Genomic DNA, 18773 nt, shown 5'->3' with positions numbered 1-18773 from the left:
CCCTGGGACTTTTTGGTCCTGGCGAGCCCTTTGCATTACTCCATGGCATCATCCCATGGAGTGCCTGTCTGTGTCTGCTTGGACCTCTCCTGCCAGACGCTGTTTTGGAGTCTTCTTTGAGCTAATTTTCTAATTTCCTCTTGATCAGTTCTTGTTAAAAGGTTTTATTTATTTTTAGAGAGAGGGGAAGGGAGGGAGGGAAAGAAAATTGAACCCGCGACCCTTTGTCTCGCAGCCCATGCTCAATCCACTGAGCTACACCAGCCAGGGCTGCCTTGCTTATCTTTTATTCTTGTTCCTTCTGTAAGATTCCTACAATTTTATCTTACGTATTTTATTTTTAAGGGAGGGGAATGAGATAGAGGAGAGAAACATCAACATGTGGTTGCCTCTCACACGGCCCCCACCAGCGACCAGGCATGTGCCCTGACTGGGAATCAAACTGGCCACCCTTTGGTTTGCAGGGTGGCCCGCACCCAATCCACTGAGCTACACCAGCCAAGGCTGTCTTCCATCTTCTTTTAATCTCCAAGAGCTCAGAAAGAAAACAAAACTTTCCTCAGGTGTTCCTTTTTGGTAGCATTGTTTGTTTGTTTTATTTTATTTTTTAAAGAGAGGGGGTGGGAGGGAGGGAAACATGTACAAGAGACACATTGATTGGTTGCTTCTTGCACGCACCCAACTGGAGACCTGGCCTGCAACCCAAGCACGTGCCCTGACAGGATGTTGAACCGGTGACCTTTCGGTTCACGGGCCGGCACTCAATCCACTGAGCCACACCAGCCAGGGCTATGGTAGCATTCTTGTTTCACGAGTACAATCTCTTTTCTCCGAGAACATTCTAGACTGTTTTTTAAGTTCTCCCCTCCCTGTAGAGTCCATTTCCCAAAGTTGTTTTTTTTTCTGTTTGGGTCTGTTTCCCACACCAGACACTTCCTCAGATCCCTGGGTCCTCCTGGTTGTCTGCTCACAGTGAGGAACATGGCCGAGACAAGCAGGGTGGAAGACCAAACAAGTGTGGGGACACATGGACTCACAGCTGACCTGGTGGCTGATGGAAACTCCGTGCTGCCCCTGTCATTAGATCCTTCTCGGACCAGCTGGATTCCCCAGAGTTCTTCAGTTTCATGCCTGGAAGGTTCCAAATTCCACAGGCAGGGCAAGGGGCCGTGGCGCTCTCCATTTAGCATTCGTATGTGTAGCCGCCTAACCCCGTTTGCCACCACGCTTCCTACCAGCCTGGCTTCCGTCCTGGCTGTGCAGCGGTGTTGTGGGAGGGACACATGCACCTGAGAACTTTCCAAACAGCTCTCACACCAGCAGCCTCTCTGTCTCCTCCCTCCCTCAGCCTCACCTATAAGGACCTGGTGCGTTCAGTGCCTCTGGAACGTTCTACAGGTAAATGGGGCTGTTTCCTGGCCTTAGGGTTTGGCAGTCAGTTGTGGTTCCTCCCTTAATTCCACCTTTCAGTACACACTGCAGCCTCTGTAGTTAGGCATTTGAGAAGGATCAGAATCGGATGATGTGTTTAGTTGGCCTCAGCCCAAGTTTTATCCCTTTTTTTAATACACTTTTCATATTTATCCACATACCAAAAGCATAAGATGCTGCCTGATTCATGAGTCATTGAATAAAACCAATTAAAATAATTAAAATGTACTGTTGAATTTTGGGTTTTCAGCCGCACATACGTTGTTATACACACGTATGTTGTTACACACACACACACACACACACACACACACACACACACCCAGGCTCCCATTGCAGCCACGGTGACAGAAAAATGCTGGAGTCAGAGAAGGCCCCTCATCCTCCATCCCCTGGGTCACCACGACCTCAACAATGTGCTCACTGGCCTGTGAGTGATCGTTACAGGAAAGCAGTCCCATGCACCTGTGGCAGAGGGCAGTAGCCACTGTGGCCCAGCCCAGCACCATGGGCCCTTCGGCTTCCCTGTTTGTAAAATGCCGCCCCAGAGTTATTCAGAGGAATGTCTCTCTTGCTTGCTATCAAACCTGAATGTCCACATGCAATCCAGGAACGATGGCTGAGGGGCCCTCTGCCACCGGGTTAGGATATAGTTTCAAGACAGAAGCTCGGAGTCCAGGGGGTCCTGCTTAGGCACTGCAGTGAGGAGGTGAGCACGGTGGGAACTCCCAGGCCCACTTGCACCTGGGTACACTGAGGTGCGCACACAGGGGGTGACCCTGGGGCCCTAGGAGTGTCTTCAGGTGGCTAGGAGCCTACCATGTGCTGGTGGAAGTAGAGGCCAAAGAGGCTGGACAGCAGCTGGCAGGCAGCAGTCCACCAGACGAGGAAGGCCAGGGTGCCACGGAGGAAGAGGGGCGTGAGCAGGCCACCCAGCGCCCCAGTGATCTGGGCCACCACCTGCTGGGCCTCGTCCTCCTTGGGGCCCACTGGGCCATCTCGAGCTGCTGCCAGCACTGGGGATAGGGGGAGGGCTGGGCCCAGGCCCCAAGAGTAGCCACCTGTGAGTAGAGAGTAGAGGGAGAAAGAAGTGGAGGGAGGGAGGGAGGGAGGGAGGGAGGGGAGTGGAATGGGGGGATGGAGGGGCAGGAGGATGAGGGGTGGCAGGAAGGGGAGGGAGGGGGGCTGAGGTCAGGGTGGCCTCAGGGACCTACAGCCCACCCTCTCCCCGGAAGGCTTCTTCCTCTCACCCAGTGTCTTGAGCAGAAGCGTGCAATTGAGTGTGAGGATGACCGGTGTCAGGTACTGCAGGCTCACCACCGTCAGGTAGCAGTAGACCCGTACCACCTGGTGGACAGGTAGCAGTGGCAGGTGACCTTCTGCATGCTGGCTGGCCCCATGCCTGGGAGGACTGGAAGGCCTGCCCCACACCCCAGGTTCCCTCCTCTAGGCCCCCGTACCCGCCGCTGGATCTCGCAGGCCTCGATACAGCCGGCCTCCCGCCGCAGCTGCTCCACGCGGCCCTTGGCCAGGCACAGGTAGGCCTGAAGGTGGGGCCGGGTCACTGCCAGCCGCAGCAGGCACAGTGCCACCAACACCCAGAGGCGTAGTGAGTCAAAGGCCGAGTCCGACAGCCTACGCAGTAGAGGGGGCTGATGAGGCCCCCTCTGCCCCGGGGCCTTACCCCAGGACCCAGAGTTTTCCTGAGGCTCCTCCCTGAGCCTCAGAGATTAGAGTACACAGATGGGCCACCCAGCTGCCCTCCCTCCTGGCCCCACCCACATACGCACAGGGAGACGGGTGTGCCCCCAATGGGTGCCTGGTGCAGGAAGTTCCGTGCAATGGGCTTGGTCCAGAGCCACAGGATGAACAGGGGTGACAGGAAGCTGGTATGCAGGAGAAACCTGGGGGAAAGGACGCAGGGGTGAGGCCTAGCCACTTGCCATCTCCCCTTCCTCTCCCCTAGGCTCCCTAACCCCCCACTTAACTGCAGCACGGGCCTGTCTTCCGACATGGTCAGTGCATCTCGGTGGGTCTGGGCCAGCCGCAGGCCTGGGAAGGTGAGGAAGGCGCCCAGCATGGAGCCTAGGATAGCCAGCCCCACACGGATGGCCAGCTTGACCAGGGGAAGCCTGGGAAGAAGAGATGGGTAAGGGAACCCCACGGCCTGTCAGCCCCTGCCAGCAGGGCACAGCCTGCCCCTGCCCCCTCTCCCTTCCCAGGACTTACACCCAGTCCCAGCCCTGCGACTTCAGAAGTGGCTCCAAGTTCTGGGTCACACTGGCCAGGCCTGGCAAAGACAAGGAGAAGGGTGGAGTAGTGTAGACCCCTGGGGCCTCAGAGCCTTCTCTGACCACCTCTAAGATGTCTTTTGCTTCTCAAATAGGAACGCACTGGTGGACCCCCAGGCCCCATGCCCAGGGCTTTAGCACTCTAGTGACATGTTGCTCTTTTCAAAGAACAGAATGTGCCAGGCAGACCCTTGATTGGACTGGGGGACACAGGGGAAGGAGCACCGAATAGGAGCTTACAGGATCACACCAGGAATCGGGGGATGCAATGGGCTCCCGCAGGAGAAAACCAGAGTCCTGGGAGGGATCCCCCAGCTTTTCCACAGAGTAAAAACAAGTCAACACGAACTCACAACCAAAATCACCAAACACACAAGGAAACAAATCACTAGAAAGGAGAGTCGGCAAAAGAAAAGTGCAGCCCCCAGAGAAGTTCAGAAATGGGTGTCATCAATCACATAGGAAATGACAGAGGAAAACAAAAGCTGGAATCACAGAACAGGCGACACAAGCCTACCTTAGATGATCAGGCAGATTTGCAAAGGTGCCCGTTAAGTTCTTCCAAAGGGAAAATACAATTACGGAAATGATAGGTTATTAAACAGGATTTTAGAAACGGCCAAAGAAGAATTCATGAATTAGATCTGAAGCAGTTACTCAGATTCCAACTCAGAAAGACAAGAAGAGGGGAATATGAAGGGAGATAGAGAAGTAAGGACAGAATAAAAGGACAGCAAAAATCAGGTCAGAGCCCCGAAAAGGGAGAGAGAGAGAGAGAGAGAATGAAAGAGGAGAGGGCGCACTGCAAGAGAATACTTGAGAAGTCTGCAGAACGGGTGCCACACACAAAGGACAGCAAAGCAGACAAATACAAAGGAATCCATACCTAGACATACTGGTGAAACTGGAGAACACACAAAACAAAGAGCCTGCAAAGTAGCCAGGGAGTTAAGACAAGATCACCTATAAAGGAAGAACAATTGGGCTGGCAGCCAATGTCAACAGTAACAACAGAAAAGGAACAGATGTAAAATAGATGGCAGAAACAAGGCAGAGTATGTCTAATCACATTAATCACAAGCAGATTAAATGTCGAAGTTAACAACATAGATGGTCGGCCTTGACTGAAAAGACCCAGCTACGTGTGTTTTAGAGACATACCTCAACACGAGGTCACTGGAAGGTTGAAAGAAAAGAGATGTTAAAAAGGCATAATAAATACTAATCAAAAGAAAACTGGAAAGGCTATAGAAATGGAGGCCTCTCTTCCAGAGGAGATTGAAACTCACCACACATGGGGAGGCAGTGAACATGACCTTCTTCCAGAACACGTGGGCCAGACACAGAAACTGATTGAACTTAGGCCATAAGCCAAGTTTTAGCAAATGTGCAAGGATTTATTTCAAGTAGACCATCTTCTGCAACCATAGTGCCATTAAGCCACAAATAAATAAATTTTTTTTTAAGTTCCATGTTTGAAGTTTTTAAAAAAGGTTAAAACTCACAATGAAAACAAAATATGCATGATAATGAAAATACAAGTCAAAACTTTGGGGTAGACAGAATGGGATTTAGAAAATATTAATACCCTTAACTGCTACAAACAGAAAGAGGCTGAAAATTAGTGAATTGATTAGCCAACTAAGAAACTGAAACAAGAAAAGGAAGTCTACCAGAGTCTGCTCTAAAGTCCACAAGTCCCAGCCACATAAAATGAGGATTGGAAAAGAACCCACGATTCACTAAAAATGCAATTGTTTCTCAAGATTATGTCCTGGAAAAAAAGTCAGTGTGATCCCTATTCATAACATAAAAGTGAACTTCCAGGAGTTTAAGGGCTTGATGAAACTTGAAATCTTCTGGAAGAATCCTGGCTGGTATAGCTCAGTGGATTGAGCTCAGGCCTGTGAATCAAAGGATCGAGGTTCGATTCCCAGTCAGGGCACATGTCTGGGTTGCAGTCCAGTTCCCAGCAGGGGACGCAAGAGAGGCAACCACACATTGATGTTTCTCTCCCTCTCTCTTTCCCTTCCCCTCTAAAGAAAAATAAATTAAAAAAAGAAATGTTCTGGAAGAAAATACACACCGTCTTTGTGATCACTGAGAGTGGAAGGAAAACTGTTCATCAAAAGACACCAGAAGTTCTGGCAGCAATTATATTCAGAGGCTGAGCCAAAATAAGTGTGGTGTGTGCACGGCAAACAGTGCACATGCGGTCAGATGAATCTAGGTCAAGAGCATATGACATCATTAGAGCTTTCTATCAACTTCTCTGCTGGAGAAAAAAATATTTTATTTTTTAAAGGTTTTATTTATTTATTTTTAGAGAGAGGGGAAGGGAAGGAGAAAGAGAGGGAGAGAAACATCAATGTGTGGCTGCCTCTTACACGCCTCCTACCAGGTACCTGGCCTGCAACCCAGGCATGTGCTCTGAGTGGGAATCGAACCTGTGACCCTTTACTTCCCAGAATGGCACTCAATCCACTGAGCCACACCAGCCAGGCTGAGAAAAACATTTTAAAGAAAAAAAGCAGCCCTGGCTGGTGTAGCTCAGTGGATTGAGCGTGGGCTTGTGAACCAGAAGATCGTGGTTTGGTTCCCAGCCAGGGCACGTGCCTGGGTTGCAGGCCGGTACCCCAAGGGGGACACATGAGGGGCAGCCATACATTGATGTTTCTCTTCCGCTCTCCTTCCCTTCCCCTCTAAAGATAAATAAATAAAATCTTAAAAAAAAAAAAAGCAGAGACAGTGGAAGCGTTCGCTGTCCCAATTCTCACCACAAATTGATAATTTAATTCCATGATATACTTTCTGTTTTTGCATTTAACCTAATTTTATTCATGACTGCTTTGAGATGGGGAATAGATCAATCAGTATCAAGACACACATTTTTTTCACATTTTAACTTCTCTAAAATTGGGATACATATAATAATTAATAGCATACACTTGTTTAATTAACAATGTTTTTTATCTTTTTTTTTGGTGGTTCATGAAATAATGGTGTCAAATTTGATAGGATGAAGTATATGCCACATGTTCAACAAAGGATCAGGACCAAGAATATATAAAGAAACCCTACAAATCAAAAAGAAAAACAAAGACATATAGCTCAGCAAACACTTCGCAACACTAGATTTGGCAAAGAGTTCTTAGATATGACACCAAAGGCATAGGTAACAAAAGAAAAGAGTTTCAAACACTGAACCTCATGAAAATTAAAAAATGTTGTGAATTAAAAGATACTATCAGTGGAGTAAAAGGACAACGCACAGCCCTGACCAGTGAGGCTCAGTTGGCTGCACATCCTCCCACAAACTGAAAGGTCTCTGGTTCAATTCCCATTCAGGGCACGTGCCTGAGTTGCAGGCTAGTTCCCAGCAGGGGCCAGTTCCCAGCAGGGGATGCATGAGAAACAACCATACATTGATATTTCTCTCCCTCTCTCCTTTCCTTCCCCTCTAAAGATAAATAAATAAAAATTTTAAAAAATAATAAAAATACTAAAAAAAAACAAAAAAATATAGTCATGGAAATGACATATGATAGGGATGCAGAGGGGCCTCCGAAATCTATCTGACTGAAAGAATACTGTTTATCATATTTATTTTATTTTTTTAATATTTTATTTATTTATTTTCAGAAAGAGGAGAAGAGAGGAAGCAAGGGAGAGAAAGACTGACGTGTGAGAGAAACACTTATTGGTTGCCTTTTGCTTGCCCCCAACTGGGGACCCAGCCCACAACATGGGCCTGTGCTCTTTTGGTTCGCAGGCCAGTACTCAAGCCACTGAGCCACACCAGTTAGGGCTCTTTTTTTTTTTTTAAATCCTCACCCAAGAATATGTTTATTGATTTTAGGGAGGAAGGGAAAGAGAGAAAGAGGGAGCGGGAGGGGGAAGAGACCCAACACACATACACTGAGCAGTGATGTAAGGGAGAAACATCGATCAGTTGCCTCCTGTATGTGCCCCACCTGGGGACCAAACCCACAATCTAGGCATGTGCCCTGATTGGGAATCAAAGCCATGACCTTTCGGTGTATGGCACTTAAACCCAGGGCTAAATACTCTTGTTTTAATTCATTGGCACTGTCACCTTTTAAAAATGTTTCTTGAATTTTTGGCTAGTTTTGAAGCAAAACAAATGTTGCTGTTGTTTAAGACAAAAAAAAGCAGGGTGCAAAATGGTATGTGTAAATACATATTCATAGCAACATTTTTCAAAAGAACCAAACTATGAAAGCAACGTCAGTGTCCATTGGTTGGTAAATAGATAAGCCAAATGTGGTCCATTGATACACTGGAATATTATGCAGCATTAAAAAGGAAGGGCATTCTAACACCAGCTACATGGATGAACCTTGAGAATACTGAGCTCAATGAAATAAGCCAGTCACAAAAGGACAAATTTTGTATGATTCCCCTTTCGGAAGTCCTAGAGTAGTCGGACTCACGGAGAGTGGAACGGTGGATGACAGAGGCTAGGGGGTGGGGGTGAAGTTAGCACTTAATGGGGACGGAGTTTCAGTTTTGCAAAATTAGAAATTTCTATGGATGGTGGGGACAGTCACACAGCACTGTGAATGGACTGAACACCACTGAACCATACACTTAAAAATGGTTTAAAAATGGTTAAAATGGTAAATGTTAATATTATGTATATTTTACCACAAACAAAATTTTTAAAAACACAAACAACCTGAAAGAAAAAGGGGCAACAATGTGAACAGGTTTTTGACAAAAAAAGGAAAGAAAATCATGAATAACTAGGAAACAAGAGGAAAAAAACAAACAGCAAAAGAGGCTTAACGCCCCTGCGCCCCCACAGGTCACTAGAAAAATGCACGTCGAGACTCAGAAGGCATCATTCTACATGGCTAGACCAGTACCATAATTTTTTTTTTAAGATTTTATTTATTTATGGGGAGGGGGGAAGAGAGGGAGGGAGATATGGATCGGTTGCCTCTCGCATAGGCCCTAACCAGGGACCAGGCCCACAGTGCAGGCATGTGCCCTGACTGGGAATCCAACCAGCTGAGACTCAGTGGGCAGCCTGAACCCTGCGTCCATGCTCTGGACCCCAGGCCACATGGCTGGTGGATGTGCTAAAAATTGCTCTGATAATGCTCGGGCACCATCTCATAAAGGTACACATGTCCCATGGTCCCCAAGTCTGCACCCAAAAGAAGCACCTGCCCATGAGTATGAGGAACTATGTACCAGAATGTTCCCTGTAACAGCTGGAAAAAGCTAAACTCTGGAGACCACGTAAATGTCCACTGACAGGAGAAAGGGCGAGCAGAGAGGAGCGGAGTCTGACCACATCATCCATGGTTCCGAGAGACGAGCAAAGGCCCCCAGACCCACACAGCCTGGTTTGGAAACAGTCTCAGAGAGACAGCAAAGCCCGGCTGGAAGACGACACATTGTAAAACTGCACGATAAATTCTTTAGAGACAGAAACACACGTGATGAAACTGTTTGGTTTTTAAGGCAAAAGGAATGATGAACACAAAGCTGAGAGACTGGCTGAGGCAGGGAACAGGGGGAGGGTGGCAGGACCCAGGAGCACCAGACACACGCAGGAGCCGCGGGGATGGGCCAGCTCTTATTTGGGAGGTGGGTTCATGGGTGTTTACATTACTATTTTACTTCGTAATTCACATATGTGTTCTTTTATGTACATCAAACATTATATAATTTTAAAACTAGAAGAGCAGGGATCATTGGTAGAGATAAAGCTCAAGGAATCAACAGGGCTGTGTCAGGCACAGTGAGGACTTTGGTCTTTTTCCAAGGACCATTCAAGTCTGGTGTCAGGCAGAGAAATAACATGATCCAAATTATATTTTTAAAAGACCGATCAAGTAATACAAAAGGTGAAAAGAAAAATGAGAAACCAAGAAAAAAATATTTGCAACTCCTGTCATACACAAAGGCTAATTTCCTTAATACGGAAAGAAAGAGGTCCTACAAATCAATGAAAGGGTCACAACCCAGTAAAAACTGGGCAAAACAACAGACCGTTTCTGGAAGGGAAAGAGAAATAGCTCTTCAGCATATAAAGATTCTCGGCCTCATTTATATTTTCACCCCTTAGATTACTCAAGATGAAAAAAGCCTGAGGAAACACACTGTGGGGCGGCGTGGGGGGGTGGAGATGTGGGGAAATAGGTTTGATGGGGCACCTTTCCTGAAGGGCAATTTGCAACATTATCAAAATTACCAATACACTCTGTTGCACAGGGCCACAGGCACAAAGCTATTCCCAAACATCCTTGTTGTGTAAACAACATGATTTTGTGCAAAAACACTTAATAGCAAAAGACTTAGATGTCCATACACAGGGGCCTGGGTAAGTATTAATAGAACATCCTTAAGATGAAATACCAGCTGGTGCATCTCTCCACTCCACGCCCCTCTCCTTTCTTGGAGACTGAATAAAATCTTTCTCCTCTCTGTGAATTCTTTCACAGCCTGCGTCACCAACCACCCTAACATTTTGGTGGCCCATATAGGGACAATCTCCATTTCTCCCTCTCCTCCGGCCAGCTGAGACCTGTGACTAGGGGAGCAGTGGGCAGCAGAAGCTCTACCCAGGCTCACCCCCTAATCCTGTCTCTTGGAGGTTTAGGAGAAGGATCCTAATCCTTCTCCTCCTGTCTGGTCTCTCCGGACAGCCTCCTCCCCACCCAGCTTCGGTTCTCACTGTGGGCAATGCTCAGCTGACCCCGCCCAAGGTCTCCCCACTGGGATGTCTACTTAAGCATAGATGGTAGGTAGAAAATAGGGGGGAGGGCAAGAATAGTAGGGGAAATATAGAATCTAAAGAACTTGAGGCATGTGGTCATAAACTGAAGGGGGGGAATGGTGGGGGAGAGGTGTGCAGGGTGGAGGGGAATGAAGGAGGGAAATAGAACAACTGTAATGGCATAATCAATAAAATATATTTAAAAAAAAAAGAACTTAAAGGCTCTGGGACTTACCGACCTCGAGCCCAAGTGCTTGACTCTCTGTTGCAACACTGCCTGGCCTCAATACAAACTGGGAGACCAGGAAGTCTGGCCCATGAACGGATCTCTAACTATAATACTAACCTCCAACTTGACCTTTACTGTCACCTTCTCAGTCCCCTCCTTAGTTTAGTTCTCGAGAGAAGGAGATAAGGTTTTAACCTTCAGTGGGGATTCTAGCCTCTTTCCCCTAACTCTACCTGTTCATTAAAAGAAAGGAAGAAGTAAAAAAAGATGAAATACCATGTACCTGTCCCAAGAAACAGTACCGTAAGTGCATCGTGGGACAACCTCCAATATTTGTTGCTTTTAAGGGAAAAACACAAGGTGCAGAGACACCTGCACTACTTTTTCATGTGAAAAAGGAAAAGCGGCACCTGGGTGTCCCCCAGGGAGGATAACCCGTGTGGAGGGGTAATTTGCACTCTAGAGACTTTTGTATTTTATGAATTGTGTACCATTTACCTATTTCCTCCCATAAACTAAACAAAAATAGGGAAATGTTAAATCACTGTGGCTGCCGGGTAGAGAGCAGACTGGAGGGGAACAGGAGTGTCTCCTGAAGAGCTACAGCCACTGGCGTCCGTCAGAGTGAGACTGGACGTCCTCTCATCCCCAAAGCCAAGAGGGGCACCAAGGAGGGTAGAAACCCATGGAGACTATTAGGCCCCAGGAGTCACATCTTTTACTTCTGTGCAGGTAAAACAAACCACTTAAACCCCCCACTCATCAGCTTACAGAAGGAGTGGCAGGTGTCCACGCCACACCCCTGATGCACGTACCTGGCTCCAGGCCTAGCTCGAGGGTCTCCTCCGGCACCACCTGCACCAGCATGGCCAGGAGCAGGAAGAGGAAGGCAAAGGTGAGGCAGACAGAGCGCTCTCCTCCCTGCTCAGCGCCAAAGTACAGCCGAGTCACTGTCAGGAACACCTTGCTGGAAGCAGAGTTAAGGAGGCTCCCACCTGCGATGCCCCTGCCCACTCCACCACCCCGAGCCAGCAACACCCCAAATCCAGAGCACAGACACCATGTTTAGGTTTGGGGTCCTGGGGAGCAGGGGAGCAACCAAAGAGAAGAGTGAGCTGATCAACAAGCCCAGGACACAACGCAAGAATGCTGCCCACGCCTGTGGCAGCAGCACGGGGTCATGCGCGTGGCAGGCCTGTCCAGGCCAGGGCTTCAGCTCGGCTCACCACTCCATGCATGGACAGTTAGAAACAGCCACAGGTCAGTCTCTTCAGGAGGCCCTCCTGGCCTCCTGGCCACTCTCACGGCCGTTTCTCTGAGAAGCTGGCAGACACGGGGCTGTGTCCCCATCCTGCCCTGAAGAGACCCCAGCGCTTTCAGGAAGGTATGGACCCCAGGATGGGCTTCCCTTCTTCCCAAGCCCACTTCTCTGGCCGTGTAGTGCAATGGGCGAGAGCGTCGTCTGGACAGGCCAAGGCTGCAGGTTCGATCTCAGGTCAGGGTGCATACGAGGATCGACCAACAAATGCATAAATAAGCAGAACAAATTGATGTTTTTCTCTCTAAAATCAATAAATAAGACATTTTTAATTGCATAAAGTAAAAAAAATTAAAAATTGTAGCAGGAGTGTCTCCTTGCTGACCCCTACATCTGTGTGGGCCTGGAGACTTGCTTTGACCAAGAGGATGGACAGGGACGTGGCGGGCCAGCTGGGGCAAGGCCTCAGGAGGCCCATGGCGCCCTGTCTTCCTTGCTGCCTTTCTGTAGCTATGGTGTGGGAGCCTGGCAGAGCCTGCTAGAAGGGGCACTATGGGGAGTACAGACGAGCCATCCAGCTGAGCCTGGCCCAGGAAAGCAAATGAAATAGCGACTGCTTTACCCCACTGAGTTTGGGGGAGGCCTGTGTCACGGCAGCCCATAACCAATGACTAATTGCGGGGAGTCAGGTTCCCACATGCCCCTGCCTGCTCCACCTGGAGCTGGAAGGATACAGAGAGAAGGCGATGGTAAGTAGACACCAAAACACAGCAATATTGGTCTCCCTGGCTGAGCCCAAAACATAGTAGTAGGCCTCTGTGAAGAGGTACACGCCACCTGAGTACACGGCAAAGTCCACGAACCACTGGTATTCCAGGAAGAAGCGCAGGACTGTGGGACACATTGCTCAGTTGAGACAGCCTGCCCAGGGCCTCCCCTGAGCCCCCAGGGCCTCCCCCTACCCACCCACCCTGCCAGGGTGTGGGCAGTGAGGTGAGCTGGGGAGTCACTGGGCTGTTACCGAGGGCATCCACGGCTGTGAGGGGGCAGGTCTCCAGCTGGAAAGGGGCATCTCGGGGGACATACAAAGTCTTCTCTTCACTATAGCCATTGGCCCACCTGGAGGGGTTGGGGGGAGTCAGAGCAGCATCCTCCCTTCTCTCCTCCCAGTCCAGCGCACCTCTCCCTACTCCAGCCCAGGAGGTGCAAAGTGCCACCCACAGAGCACAGGAGCTGGCTGGGGAGGTACCTTCTCCCCCAGTTTGGGTTTCCCCTAAACACCCAAGTGTGGGCACCACCCACCCCAGGGCCTTCCCACAGCAAACTTGTAAGTATTCGATGCCTACTGAGGGCAGCCTAGGCCTGACAATAAAAACCATTCCGCCTGCGCGTCCCGGATTCTCCTCTGTGCCCACAGCAGTGCCTGCAGTGGGCAACCTCCCCTAAGGCTGGGGGTTCACTCACCGCTCCCTCCTGCCTCTGGGCCTCTGCTTGCCTGCCAGGGCCCGGAGCTCTTCCTCTGAAGGGTGCTTGTATCTGAAGAGACTGAGGGCAAAGACAGGCAGGGGGATGTCAAGGCAGTGAACCCCAAAACCCAGGACTGGAGCCAGAGGGAGGGCTGTGCCCCAGCACACCTGGCGACAGGTGGAGCAGGGACTGTGGAAACCCAGGGCAAGGCACAGGAGGTGGGCCGGGGCAGGGCAGCAGGGGTTGTGGACACTACTGTGTCTGCTGGCTAACTCGCTCAGCACAGCGGGTATGCACACTAAGGAGAGAGTACACGCTTTCCACCAAATCCCAGACCCAAACAGGGACAAAAAGTACTTCGGGAAACATCTACATCTAACAGCGAGAGTGGAGTGGAAGAGGGGTGAAGTGGGGGAACCAGCTGCTCTTCTGGGGGCGGAGATGGTCTCCCGTGTGTGCACCTGTCAGAACCGATCCAACTGTGCACTTCCCCGATGTGCAGTTTGCTGTATTTAACTCATCTCAATAAAGTGCTTAAAAAAAAAACTACCAGCCCTGGCTGGCATGGCTCAGAGGATCGAGGGCCAGGCTGCAAACAAAAAGGTTGCCAGTTCAGTTCCCAGTCAGGGCGCATGCTTGGGTAGTGAGTGGGATACTTGGTTGGGGGCATGTGAGAGGCAATCGATTGATGTTTCTCCCCCTCTCCTTCTCCCTCCCCTCCTCTCTCTCTCTAAAGGTAAATAAATAAAATCTTAACAAAGAGAAAAAACTACCAGCAGGGCCCAAGGCAGGGCTGAGGGGCACTGGAGAAGGCCGGGCTCCTCCCACTTCTGGGAGGGGCTGTTGCTCACCTGCCATTGCAGAGCAGCCAGCGTGCAAAGGAGCAGTGTGGGGCCAGCCTGTGCATGAGAGTGGCAGTGAGCAGGGTCACCACCAGCTGCACTCCGAGGACAGCCTGGGGGAGGGGACATGACAGGCAGTGCTGGCCAGAGAAACAAGATCATTCCCTCCAAAATCACTCCCTCCTAACCCAGCTATTTATAGAGATGCAGAGCCAGGTGGGGGAGGGTGGCTTCCCTGGCTCCAGATGCATCTTGGGGGAAGAGGACTGGGGTGAGGTCAGACCCAATCCCCGGAGCCTCTGCTGAGCATGGAACCCCACACCTGGCTGGGGGATGGAGAGCATGTGTTGGGGCAGAGACAGGCGCGGACAGGTTTGCTTCCAGTCCCTGCCATGGATTTCAGGTATTAATCTCCCCAGCCTGGTTTTCATCAGCTGAAAACAAAGTGCTTCCCATTGTGACTGCCTGCAGGGCCTACAACGACCCCGGTGCACCCATTGAAAAGGGCTCCTCTTCCACCATGGTCCCAGCTTTGGCACCAATTGTCTCAGGCAAGCTTCTATCTCCACCCTTCACCCCGGTGGTTGCGTCACCCACTTCTCCTCTCTGCACCTCCCCTTGTCATCAACCTCCTTGGCCAGCTGCTACCTGTTCCGGGACAGACTCAGCCCTTTGAGTGGGGTGACTGTTTTCTCACTGGGCATTTTCTCACCAAGTTCTATACACAAACTTTTTAAACAAAAATCTATAACATAGTTTCACGTGCTTATTTTAAAACACTTTAGGAGAAATGTTTTTTGGTAATCAGTCGGAAGCTATTTGAATGTAGAAAATACTGATGTGCTATCAGTAATTATGTAATTATGTAAAACGTGCTCAGGAGAGTTATCTACTAGTATTATGGCATTATAGTTAACCACTAAAATGAAATAGATTAATATTAATTATTTAAATTATCCCTAATCAGGCACAACTAAGCTAACTGTAAAAGGAAAAGTTCCAGTGGGGTAAATGTCAGGCCTAGCACTGTAATTTGGAATGACGGCTGAGAAATGCATCATTAAAATAACTGACTCACTGGATCACTGGATATTTTCTCTATCGTGGGACTTGTACACTGAGACCATAGTATTTTTTTCAGTAACGAGGGTGGGGTGCCATCTTTCTGATCTCTGCATCTCACTGATCTACTCTCATTGCTCACCCTCCCCCCACCAAGTACAAACTGGCCAGCAGGCACTAGTGACCCTGGCATTGTCTTGGGCACTCCCAAGTCCTGAGGGCCAAGCTTCCCACCCACCCTTCTCCCCCAGGACCCCTTCTCTCCTCTGTGGACCCCCAATGCCTCCCACCAACGCTCTGCAAACTTCCCAGCCTCTGAGTGCCCTTGCCTGCTTTTCTGCTCGCTCTGCGGGCCTCTCTCCCATAACCCCATTCTCTGCCAGGGTGTTAACCACTGACCTGGCCCAGTGAGACCCCAAAAGAGCTGCACCCCCAGCCTGGACCTCTCTGCCAAGCCTGCAGACCCCTGCTTCCCCAGGCCTTTTGGGGGGGCCCAGCACCCACCCCTCACTCCCAGGAACACAGCATGTGGCTCCTCCAGGGCGTCCCACAGCTGCTCAGTCTCACGGCCAACGTGCAGTTCCGCTCCACAGCTCGCAAGGCCTGGCAGGCCCAGCTCCAGATCACTCCACTCCAATGCCTGGCGCACCGCCCCCCACCCCACGCCTCCCAGGGAGGGGGCGCATAGTTGGAACTGTGGTCCCAGTACCCAGGACAGGAAGAAAGGACCAGAGGGAGGCTAAGAAGGACAGAAGCAAGGCATGAGTCCTCCACCTAAGGACCCCCCAGGTCTGTCCAGGGATGTTTCTCACACCCCACCACCAGCAGCATCTTGGGGTCCACACTCTGCACATCACCAAAGATCTGGAGCCTGCCACTCCCTTCCCTGTTCAGGGCGTTTCCCTGGATCTTTCCTCCATTCCTGTCCCGAGAGCCACGTCCTTCACCGCCTGTAGCATCTCCACCCAGCCCAGAACGACTCCCACTTTCAAGCACCCGCTTCTTCAGTGCTTTCACTTCAGGCCCACCGCCAACACTCCTCCTAAGGACATCCCTCCCCCCTCGCCTCGGGCAGAGTCAGGTCTCCCACTGGGCCCCTCCAGACTGTTTCCCCTTGTCCAGTGCAAACCCCTAGGGGCTGGGGGGTCCCCATCCTCGCTAGACACCAGCCTGGCACACAGGGACGGGATAAATTTTAGCAACAAACTCAAATTGTGGACCCAGAGCCGCGTGAGACCTGAGTGTTCCAACTGTGCTGTCTCCAAACTGGGACCCTTGCCGCCCTGAAGCCACCCAGATCCCGTGGGCCTGGCCCCTTCCTTTCAGGGCCCCCCCTGCCCTTCTGCACATACCAGTACCCACAGGGACTCGCCGGCGCAGCACCCACACTCCCACAGGACCCCATCCCTAGGCTGTGTCCCAGAGGGACCCCAGATCTCCCTTTCGGGGCCGTGAACAAGCTCAGGTCCCCAGTACTCTCAGGGGATCCCAGGAGCCTAGGATCCCCAGAATGTTCAGGGGATTCCAGTACCCTCGGCAAGACCCTCGAACCCCTCATATGTCCCGCAGCGAGATGCTGACCCCAGAGAGCGACACACGTCACTCTGCGCGAGCCTCCAATCCCTACAAAAGAAACCCCGTCCCCTCGAGCCTCAGGACACCCGTTTACCATGTCGCCGGCTGGAATGCAGGACACGGACCCCAGAGTCCAGGCTCAGAGCATTTTATGGAAACTCGACCAATCGGAGCCCGACTCTGGTATGACAAGCAACCCTTGCGACCAATCATCAGGCCTGTATGCGGAGCACGGCACTGGGGACCCGGGTTTATTCGCGTTGCATGCTGGAAGTGGTAGTACAAAGACGCTGGAGGAGCTCACACTAAGGTTGAATCAGGCCTGTATCAGGGACACCTGAGTGGCCTCCTGCCCTGAGGCTCAGGCTCGTCATCTGGACCTATGTCACAAGTCTGCGGCCAACACATTCATTCGTCCTCTCACTCACTGTCTCCTGTGGGACAGTTCTGAACATGAAACTCCCCTGATCAAGGACATTAAATGGCTCCCACTGAGTAGACGCTCAGGTGCTAGTCCTGAATTCAGAATCCTCTGCCTGACTTCAACTGGCTGCCAGTACGGTTGTGCATCTTATAGTACAGCTTGCCACCAGCCACTCTATACCTCATACCTCTAGGCCTCTGTTAATGCTGTCTTCCATCTTGGAATTACTCCTTTCTCAATCTTTTTCACTTGACAAAAGTCCTATTCATCTCTATCTTCCAAAACTCTGGTTGTGAACCTAAACAAACAAGCAAACAAATGAATAAATTCCAACTCAAATGGGCTGCAGCAAAAAAAGATAAAATTTGGTTCCTCTAACAGAAAACTATAAAAATAGTATCAACTACAGTTATGGCTGGATCAAGAATCAAACATCAGCCCTGGCTGGTGTAGCTCAGTGGATTGAGCTCAGGCCTGTGAACCAGACAATCGCGGTTCGATTCCCAGTCAGGACACATGCCTGGGTTGCAGGCCCGTTCCCTGCAGGCCAGTTCCCAGCAGAGGACGCACAAAAGCAACCACACATTGATGTTTCTCTCCCTCTCTCCTTCCCCTCCCCTTTAAAGATAAACAAATAAAATCTTAAAAAAAAAAAAAAGAATCAAACATCAGCCACAGGAATCTTGTTTTCTTTCTTTCAAGTGCAAACAAAAGTTTATTTAGAAACTCACAGGGGTAGAAAAAGTGAGCAAACTGGGCTTCGTGGGCTTGGAAACAAGTTATGGAGGCAAAAGAAGAACCATTAGAGCTGGGCGGGGGTGGTGGGCGGGCGGAGGCGGTGCCGTGTTCCAGAGAGGGACAGAGAGAAATCTGATGCTCTATATTTCCAGGCATGGAAGTAAGGGCTCAAGCGCCTAAGTTTTGTCATCTGTTTCTATGGATGTGTGTCTGCATGAGTGGTGATATACAGGTGGGTGGGGAATGTCTTTATGGGGTGGGTACCTGTTAGCAGAGCCTGTATGGTTGATTGTCTTATTTCTATGGGTGATTTTGTCTTTGTGGATGTCTTTGTCTTTTTGCATGGGATTCCCTGTGACTTTTGTCCCTTTGAAAGAGGAAAAATGATGTTATACCCAGCTAGGAAAATTACAGCTAGGGCATTACCCAACCCTAAATCTGCAGTTCCTGGAACAGGGTAATGAACAAAGATCCGGGAACAACTGGGTTTAAAATTCTAGCCAAATAAGGTAACTAACCCGGCCGCCAGAAAGTGCCCGCCAGCAGCAGCACCCACCAATCAGGGACCCTCGCCGTTTTTAAAGAAGCCAATAGCTAACCGCCACCTCTGCTTCTGTATGCCTTTGCTTGCTTGCTAGAAAATATAAATACCCAGTAGTCTGTAAGCCAGGCGCGACTTCCATTTTGTAGCTCTGAGTAGCTACG

General features: G+C 50.1%; 1 protein-coding gene across 2 annotated transcripts; it reads right to left on the bottom strand.

Annotated features, from left to right (window-relative positions):
• Positions 1 to 487: 487 nt before the first annotated feature.
• On the bottom strand, positions 488 to 17079 carry TMEM161A (transmembrane protein 161A). Of its 2 annotated transcripts, none has more exons than XM_053668156.1 (12): positions 17001 to 17079; positions 14279 to 14382; positions 13425 to 13505; positions 12982 to 13079; positions 12695 to 12851; positions 11518 to 11669; positions 3661 to 3721; positions 3420 to 3563; positions 3222 to 3335; positions 2892 to 3066; positions 2682 to 2778; positions 488 to 2492 (listed from the first exon to the last, which is right to left on the bottom strand). In XM_053668156.1, the coding sequence occupies exons 1-12, from the start codon at positions 17001 to 17003 to the stop codon at positions 2239 to 2241; spliced, it is 1440 nt and encodes a 479-aa protein (XP_053524131.1). In that variant the 5' UTR covers positions 17004 to 17079; the 3' UTR covers positions 488 to 2238. The 2 variants fall into 2 exon arrangements, with proteins under 2 accessions (XP_053524131.1, XP_053524132.1); XM_053668157.1 differs by lacking the exon at positions 17001 to 17079 and adding an exon at positions 15836 to 16994.
• Positions 17080 to 18773: the final 1694 nt, after the last annotated feature.

The sequence above is a fragment of the Artibeus jamaicensis genome, unplaced genomic scaffold (assembly GCF_021234435.1).
Source record: "Artibeus jamaicensis isolate MK-2021 breed Jamaican fruit bat unplaced genomic scaffold, CSHL_Jam_final contig_477, whole genome shotgun sequence".
NCBI lineage: Eukaryota > Metazoa > Chordata > Mammalia > Chiroptera > Phyllostomidae > Artibeus > Artibeus jamaicensis.
This window is presented reverse-complemented; position numbering and strand designations above follow the sequence as displayed.